Source organism: Gopherus flavomarginatus, chromosome 2, assembly GCF_025201925.1.
Source record: "Gopherus flavomarginatus isolate rGopFla2 chromosome 2, rGopFla2.mat.asm, whole genome shotgun sequence".
Classification (NCBI taxonomy): Eukaryota; Metazoa; Chordata; order Testudines; family Testudinidae; genus Gopherus; species Gopherus flavomarginatus.
The window spans coordinates 248,632,351-248,641,563 of NC_066618.1; the positions used below are offsets into that span (position 1 = coordinate 248,632,351).

Below are 9,213 nucleotides of genomic sequence, written 5' to 3' on the forward strand. Positions count from 1 at the left end.
TTCCTCAGGGATCCAGCAGCAATTTAAAGGGCCCAGGCCTCCAGCTGCTGCTGGGAGCCCAGGCCCTTTAAATTGCTGCCAGGGGAAGCTGATCTACCCTGGTACAGCACACTGGCTCTTGCTGGTATGGCATACCAGCGTTTACCAGCTTACTTTCACCTCTGCAAGCCTCTACAATGATTTGTGTAGTGCCTTTTTTGACCAGGAAAAGTTAAACTTCATAAAAGACTGTGTTAAAGTGAGAATTAACTTTAGAGGATCATGATAGAGCAAGCTACCTTATTATAGGGATTGAACTAGTTAAATAAGTAGGACTTTACCAAGACAGAGGAGCAAATGATCTTCACTTGTTTTGGATCTAGAGGATAATTGTTATAGGAACAGAGGCTAGAGTAAATTAGGCCTTGAGAGTGGACACAGGAAGCCCCTACTTAGGGATAGGTGCTTGACAAAGTGGTGCATGTCTTGACTGCTTGATCTTTGTTAATGTTATGTCTACCTACTCTTGCCATAGTAATGGAGTCCAAACTTAGTGCACACCCTGGTCCCAGGTTAAGACCCACCACCCATTACTAGTGCTATGTTGTACAAATTCCAACACCATTTCTAGACAGTTGAACATTTTATTGTATAACCATGAGAGTTCAGATTGGCTATAACACTGCTTTGGCATAAAGTCTGTAAACAGTCTGGTTCCATCACAAAGCAGACTTGTGGAGCTTCACTCCTGGAACTGAGCTGATTCTCCACAACTTAGATCCCCAGTCCATTGTGGAGATAGAGTTTCTTCATGCAGTCTCATAGACTCTTGTGCAGGTAACATTGTTCATGGTACATTCCTAGGACAGATTGTTGAACAAATGCATGTTAGGCAGCATGTCAAGAACTCACTTTTTTTTTTTACCAACAGCAAACTGTAGATAACACTTCCATGCCTCCCTTTCAGCTTGCTTGAAGGGAGGCATGGAACAACTCAGGCTGAGAGCTTCATGCTTTTATTCAGAACTCCCTGTACCTAAGGGGCACATAGGCCTCTCAATCACTGTTTGGTCTCAGCTGGAGGCCAACCTGACAGGAGCATTTTTTAATATGCTAGACAGCCTGGGGAGGGAGTGAGCACAGGCACCATTTACTTAGCTTGAGCAGCTTCTATATGTTCTCTGCAACATCCTGGGTTTAGATTTGCTACAAAAATTCTCTTCCAGCACCCTAGGAACCAAGAAGAGCAGGAAGAAATATGGCAGAGAATCACACTGTCAATTCAGCAGAGACAGATCACGTCATTGTGGTATGTTGACTGACGAGCAATGATGCAAACTTGCCAGTCAATGTGTTAGACTATCATGCTGTGACCATGGCTCTGTGGGGAGTATTTAGATAAATACTGTAAAAGCTGGAATGGCTCTATTACAACTAGTCAAGACATCGTTTTCATGAAAGTTTTGGCCCTTTTAATGAGAATTTGAGTTTGGGACTTTCACCCACTCATTGTTACAGCTTTATATGCACATTTTTCCTCCACCTCAGTTTGGGATAGGCAGAGGGAAGGGTAGCAAGAATGCACATACCTTGAAGACTTCTGCAGATCTTCCATCTTTAACACTCCTGAATTTTAATGTGCAAGTCTCACTAGTTTGGAAGTTACATCCCCACCCACATTCTATCATAATTCATATCCTACATTTTTCCCATCCCATCACCTCATTAGAAGCCAATATAGAACACGTTGCATTCAGTGATTAAATACCAGGCATTAACTCACCACTACCAGCTTCCCGTCCACCAATTTTCTTATTAATGTTGTCTCTTTTCCATCCCATTTCTGCACCTGAATCAGTGAGCCATTATCTAGTGTTAGGATGCTCTGCAGAGACAAGGAAACAGTGTTGCTATTTAGTCTGTGTCCTGCAGACTAAAGGAGATTTGTCTACAAGTCCAACATTTAACTGAACCCAGCTGACTGGGTGTGCCTGTGGTTCTGCAGAACACTTGTGGCACTTTTTTCCATGGTATACATGCTAAGTTCAAGGGCAATTTTGAAATCCCTCCCCTCCCACAACTGCAGCTGGTTTTAAGGAAGACTCACCTTAACTTTCCTGTCATCTGCTGTGGTCTCCTCAAACTCCTCACCCAGCTTGAAAGAGATCTCTGTATTTTTGAAGGTACTCTCTGTTCTGATGGTTATCAGATCTCCATTGGTGCTTATGATCACATTGGGCTTGGCCACACCAGCCATTTTCCTAGTAGCAAAGCCCACACCTGTAGATCAGACAGGAGACTATATTAGATAGTCTATTCACTTCCAGAACACCCTCTTACCTAGTAATGTTGCTTTCAACTAAGGGAAGGCAGGGGATCAGGGATTTAAAATGTTTGACTTTTTTCCACAAGAATCTGCCCTTGCTCTTTATGTTTTAGTAATCCTGCATTTCAAGGATGCCTGAAGCTTCTGATAAAGGCATTCCAAGCCTAGTCCAGGGAATACAAAAGCAGGATATTTTTTGTACAGCCACTATTCTGAAGTGCAATGCAAATTAAATCCAAGGGCATATGCAGCTGAATGTTTAAGAGCCCAGAGAATCCTAGGGAGTCAATTTCACCAAGTTAAGCAACCTTTTACCTCCAAAGAGCATACCCCCCCCCCCCACCACTTTCCCCAGACCACTCCCCCCAAAAAACTGTTTGCTACAGAACTAGTAGCAGTTGAAAAGTGACACTAAACAGGAAAATTTTAAGAAAGAAGCTGGCAACACTAGTGCTCTCTATAAGATTTAAACAAGTTTTCCAGGGTGCTCAAGTCTTAAGAGAAACAGGATTTAGAAGTCTGTTTGAGAATTTTGCTTCTAGTCTCTAAATGAGACTTGTTAGATTACAGTACTAACTCAGAATAAGCTAGTCAGAGTCACCAGTCTATGGGAGAGAAGACCCTTTAAAACCAACTACAACTTAAAACTAGGAGTTTAAGAGATGCATGGACTCCTGACTAGATACCTGGAGAAGTCTTGACTGGGTCATATGCAATTCCTTAATTTAAGAGCACACTAGCCAGCTAGTAGCAACTACTTCTAGTCCCTGGGGCACCTAACAAATTCCAGTTCCAATGAACCACAAATTTTAGTACTCCAACATCAACATAAGATTGTATTTCAATGAAACAGGTACTTAGACAAAAATCCAGATTAGACAAGTGTTTAATTACAGGCCTTATTATAGTCTCAGCATTCTACTGCTTTGTGTTTCCAAGGCACAAAGGCACTGAGCAGGTCAATGGATTTTTCTGCCCTAGACAATAGCACTACTGAATTATTTCTGCTAGAAATTAATTATGCATTATTCAGTTAACAGGATACCACTCCCTCCAGTCCAATTCTTTCTACATTAAGAAGCCTCAGCACACTAAACCAAGCAACTAGCTTCCCCAAGAACTCTGCAGTTTAAGATTGTCTGGCTAAGACCATTTATCAGCCAGGATTAAAAAAGCCCTTAGTGAATAGTACAGGAAAGTTCCCAGGTCCAGGAAGAAAAAAATCTGGATTAAAATGCAAATTCACTAGTCTTTCCCTATACAGACACAGATATGAACAGAGGTAACTCCACATAGCATTCCTTACCCAGCTCTCTCATATAGTCCTCAAAGTTTTCACTGGAAATGAGTTTCCAGGTGCCCACAAATAGATCACACATTATGTAGAGCTTTTTAAACAGGCTTCTGCAGAAATCAGGCAACAGTTCTCACTATCAGACAGAAAGGTAGTATGAATTCTACAAAACCACATAGCCTCTTTTAAAAGGACTCTTGACCATGTGACCCTCTGAGATGACCAATGGTGAGAGAGAATATCAGGAACTCCAATTATGAGCATTTCTCCTTTTTTCCTTCTTAGTAGGTCATAGTGTTGTTATTCCTTTATCCTCATTGGCACATGGATCACTGTGGCCTCAGCACTTAATGGTCTTTAGCATTCAAAAATAGTTTGCATTAAAGAAAAAGATTTTAAAAGCATTTTGTCCAGGAAGAAAAGTCTGCAGCATTAGGCCCTGATCAGTGGGACAACTCACAGTGCTTAATAAATTTAAGCACACGTGTAAATTTTTGCAGGATTGGCGTTTGACTCAGCTTCTGGTCAGCTGACATTTCTTGCATCTGCTTAGACCTTGCTATGACCCCAGGAACAGATTTTTGCCCTTTTCTTGCAAGTGACTGTGCATGAGTGGCTCCCTCTGTCCACGTGGAACCCTGTTGTTAGTTGCAGGATCTGGGTCATAGTTTATCCTAATCCCATTAGGGTTACACATCTATTAAAATATATTGTATTGTTCCTATCCCCAGAATTCTATTGCTATTTGTTAAGTGCCAATGGTGTGCTTAATGCAGAATGAGACAGGAAAGGAGACAATGTTCCTGCTGTTAGAAACTTGCGTTCAGATCCCCAAAGCTATTTAGGCACCTGACATTCATTGAAATCAATGGGAAATAGGTGCCTAATATCTTTGATGATCTGAGCCTTACAATCTAAACAGATGGACAGCAAAAACACTCGTAGAACCATGGGAAGGTTTGATCATAGAAATTTATGTTCCCTACTTCTTGTTGCATTTCTCCCCTCTTTATTAAACAAATATAGTTAGAGTAATAGATTTTAAGACCAGAAGGGAGTTTTATGATCATCTGACCTCCTGCAGAACACAAGCAACAGATTTCACACACAACACACCAGAACATACCCAGCACTCCTACGCTTCATGTTAGAAGTGAGTTTTGAGGAGAGGGACCTCACTGAGGAGATTCTTATTAAAGCCGGACCTCTCTGAGCAAACCAGGCAGCAGATCTTTTTTCTGTCAAGGTTCGGGTAGCAGAAAGTGTGGTATACTTGGGCAGGGAGGAGATTTCAGGTCAGTTAAACTTGGTAAATTTCTGAAGCTGTACTGGAGTATCTAAAAGGGTTCTCCAATGAAGTGTCTGCTCTTGGTTGGTTTAAGCACTGATGCTGTAAGGGGGCTCCAAGGAAATCCATGTGTCTGACTAGATGTTCCCTCCAGCTGCATTACATGCACAGGCTGCACTCTTCTCAACATGTGCCTTCCAAGACATGCCGAGAGTCAATTACTGCACATCTCCTTTAGCGGGGCTTCCAGCAAGTCTTCATTACTTATAGCTTGTAAAGATTGAGCATTGTTGTGATGATCACAATCACCAGCAATCTTAAATGGGCAATCTATAAAGTAACAGATTCATTTTAAGGTGGTCTTGTTAATTTTTAAAGTCATGGAAGGGGCTTAGTGATATTTGAGACTTAACACTCACACCCACCCCACCCACGCACCCTCCTGGCATGTATCTGGCAACACCCACTTTTATAAGTTCCACTATTGTGTTTTATATCAGGGAAAGTGTGGTCTAGTGATTGGAGCACTAGAGTGGGACCCAGAGACCTTGAATTCTACTCTTAGCTTTTGGCACTCACTTGATGTGTAATCTTGGACAGGTCACTGTGCCTTTGTTTCCTCTCTGACCCTTTGCCTTATGTATTTAGATTGTCAGCTATTTGGGGCACAGACTGTCTTGTTATGTGTTTGTACAGCACCTAGCACAATGGGGCCCTGATCTTGATTGGGCCTCTAGGCACTATGCCTAACACAAATAATAACTAATATTAGTATTAGAAGGCAACTGAGCTTTTACTATAGTGGCCAATGCACCATTTGCTCAACCCTCTTCCTAACTGCCTTTGAAGTTCCAGTGCCAAAAAGCAGCCCTTAAGGCAGTGGCATCAGCTCCTGACAGTGGGAACATTCTGCTGGTGTAGAGCCATTTTAGAAGTTAAATTTGGGCATCTGAGCCCAAGCAGAGGTGCTGGAACAACTTGTATAGTGGGGGTGCTGAGAGCCATTGAACCAAACTGTAAACCCTGTATGTGATGGAAACCACTTCAAGCCAGGGGATGCTGCTGCACCCCCAGGACCTCTAGTTCCAACACCTATGGGCCCAAGTGCTTTATAAATAACATTATGAATGGGATATTAGGAGTTTTTTTAAACAATGAACTTCTTGAGCCTTCACACATCCCTTTAAGACTGTGCTGCTCTTGTCTTGGAATGGTGCTTTTCTTTTTTTTGTTTTTTTATTTCTGGAAAAGCTGTTTTAAATTGGGGCTAAAATTGTGATTTTTTTTTACCCTTTGCTGTATTTACTGACTGTGGACTTGTGCTGAAAGAAATCAAACTAAAATTACCTATTGACTGGAGTCCATGATATCTTTCCTGATTGGTTGTCTCAGAATGTCACATGATCAGATCAGCTTTAAAAACAGACTTTCAGGGCCTATAGAGTTTGTGCTCTTTTCTCAGCTCTCTCAGAGCTGCTGTTGTTTTCCTGAGTTTGTCTACCCAGAAAACCCTCGCAATGTGTGACCTGTTCCTGGGAACGTGGAAACTCAGCTCCAGTGAAAAATTTGATGACTACATGAAAGAGCTGGGTGAGTAATGTAATGTGTGGGATTTAGAAAGGATATGCTCTAGTTGAACTCTGCTCCTACATTTCTTCTCTTTGGCTCTGGGGATTCTTCGCTTTGCAGCCTCCTAGTGCTCATTTCTTCAGAAGGGAAATGAGGGGTTTATTTTGAGAACTGTAAGCTGACAAGGGGAAGTGGCTCTCTGATGTGAACTGTTCTCATAAATGCTGCCCCTAGGGCTGCTCTTAATGGAAGATTAGCTATGTCTTTTGGGGAGGTGAGTGGACTACTGAAAAGAGAATAGCAGGGGTGAAGTAACTAAACATTAAGAAACTTAAATTCTAGATAACATGGGGCCTAGACCTCCTCTGCATTGCATCTCATGTAGTCACTTGCACCTGTGCAAAGTGGCTATCAAATGCTACCTTTCTTAACTGGTCTTTCTTTGTCACTCTGCATGAATGATTCAAAGTGCAAACTAGTGAAGAATTAAGCCCACAGCATTGTTTCAACAAAGCTTTGTTTACCTTACAAGTGAACTGGAATATCTTGCTGACTTAGAGACTCTACCTCAACAAGGAAATTGACTAATTGTGCTTTTCTGTAATTTAACTCAAACTGTACATGAGAGGACTTCTCTGTGAGACATGATACACTTGTGCTTGTAACACTGATGCTCTTTCTTAGTAAAACTACTATATACATCTTACTTCACCTCAGTTGAACTAAAGGGTCTAAACACTATCGTAACAAACTGCTGGTACAGAGAGCACAGTAAACTAGTCCTACTCTTATTCCTTTAACTTTTATCCCATGACCTTAATGTTTATCTTGAAGTATCTGAGACATCTTATGTTAACTTGCAGGTGTGAGTTTAGCCACCAGGAAACTGGGCAGCCTAACCAAACCCACTGTGACTATCAGCATTGATGGGGATGTGCTAACAATCCAAACCAAGAGCACTTTCAAAAGTACTGAGGTCTCCTTCAAGCTTGGGGAGGAGTTTGAGGAAACTACAGCAGATGACAGAAAAACAAAGGTGAGGGCTAAATAATGGGGGCAAAGTGACAAGCCTTATAGAAGTAAAACCCCAATCTTTCCTAACTCCCTGCAAACTGAATCACTTCTAACCTGCAGGACAGTGGGCTAAACACTTTACTTTATGTGAGGTTTTGTTTGTTTGTTGGTAGAGTATTGTAACCTTAGATGATGGCTCACTGACTCAGGTGCAGAAGTGGAATGGCAAGGAGACTACAATAAAGAGAAGATTAGTGGATGGGAAGATGGTGGTGGTGAGTTCATTCCTGCATCTGATCACTGAAACTAGTATCTCCACAGTAAATGCTGAATGAGTTGAACTGTAGCAAAGATGACAAAAAAAGTTACTTGGTTTTTTTAAACTCTAAGGAAAATCTTAGAGGCAAAGAACACTATCTTATGTCAGCACTGCATCATTGCTTCTCTAATCCCTGGTCTACACTGGGGGGAGATCGATCTAAGTTAAGCAACTTCAGCTACGTGAATAACGTAGCTGAAGTCAACATATTTAGATTGACTTATTATAGTGTCTTCACCATGGTGAGTCAACTGCTGCTCTCCCCTGTTGACTCCGCCTGTGCCTAGCACAGCAGTGGAGTACAGTAGTTGACAGAGTGCTCAGGGGTCGCTTTTATTGTGTCTAGACTAGAAGCAATAAATCAATTTCTGCTGGATTGATTGCCGTCTGCCAATCTGGCAGGTAGTGAAGACCTACCCACAGTGTTCTCTGAAAACAATGTGATAGTATTTGTTGAACTGCATATGGTGGCACTTTAAAATCATACTGTGATAACTTTCCCCTTTTAGGAATGTACCATGAACAACATCACATGCATCAGAATATATGAGAAAGCAAGAGGACATTAATCCCAGCCCACTGGACTAGAAACTCACTGAGATGGCTCTTGACAAGAAAGCTTCAGTATAAGCTTCTGTTTCCAACTCAAGTGTGTACAGGCTTGTCTCAGAGAAACAGTGTACTCATGTAATGTATTAAACAAGCTTTCAAACACTGAATATTGGAGTTCATATTCTTTATTAGCTTGCAACTATTCATGGAGACTTGACCTTCAGAACTGTAAAAATGGAGATGAGATGAAGGTGTCTAATCTCTTCTCCAGCCTACTCTGTCCTCCATTCTTGTAGAACAATAGTGTTTCCAAGTTGCTTGTCTATTCTAAGCTTAAAATGCTTTATAATTCCGCTAATTCTTTCTGAGCTAGTCAATAGATCTAGCTTAGTGAAAGGCCACTTCTAGAAAGCTTTCCTATAAATGTAGGCTGGGATTTTGGAAGGTGTATAAAGGCATAAGTGCCAACTCCCTTGAGACTTGTGAATACTCCATCCTAATATTATAGGAAAGCTTTAAGTTGTCTCTCTAACATTACTCAAGTTATATCCCCTTGATCTACCCTAAACCATGAACATCTCCCCACAGACATTGAAATAACTCTACTACAACAGTGGGTAGGACAAGAACTAAGATATTAATGTAATCTTAAAAGCTGTATCTCCTTTTCTAACTGACTATATTAGAGATTAAACAAATTTAACATGGATCCTCACTTGATGGGACAGGGTGCAACCTTTTCCCCCCCCCCCCACCTCTCTATTCTGTATGCTGGTTTTCCACTATTACCTCTGATCAGTTCATAGGATGGGTCACATTGCTCGTAATACACAAACCAATACTTCACACTAAAGTCTCTTATGTTTAATGCA

General features: G+C 41.4%; 2 protein-coding genes across 2 annotated transcripts; one reads left to right on the forward strand and one right to left on the reverse strand.

Annotated features, from left to right (window-relative positions):
• Positions 1-624: 624 nt before the first annotated feature.
• Positions 625-3,738, reverse strand: LOC127045382 (fatty acid-binding protein, adipocyte-like). Its single transcript, XM_050941463.1, has 4 exons — positions 3,612-3,738; positions 2,087-2,259; positions 1,763-1,864; positions 625-839 (listed from the first exon to the last, which is right to left on the reverse strand). Exons 1-4 carry the CDS (start codon positions 3,682-3,684, stop codon positions 789-791), a joined length of 399 nt encoding a protein of 132 aa, XP_050797420.1. The 5' UTR covers positions 3,685-3,738; the 3' UTR covers positions 625-788.
• A 2,633-nt stretch (positions 3,739-6,371) lies between these two features.
• LOC127045383 (myelin P2 protein-like) lies at positions 6,372-8,444 on the forward strand. Its single transcript, XM_050941464.1, has 4 exons — positions 6,372-6,477; positions 7,320-7,492; positions 7,644-7,745; positions 8,299-8,444. Exons 1-4 carry the CDS (start codon positions 6,405-6,407, stop codon positions 8,356-8,358), a joined length of 408 nt encoding a protein of 135 aa, XP_050797421.1. The 5' UTR covers positions 6,372-6,404; the 3' UTR covers positions 8,359-8,444.
• The last annotated feature ends 769 nt before the right edge of the window (positions 8,445-9,213 follow it).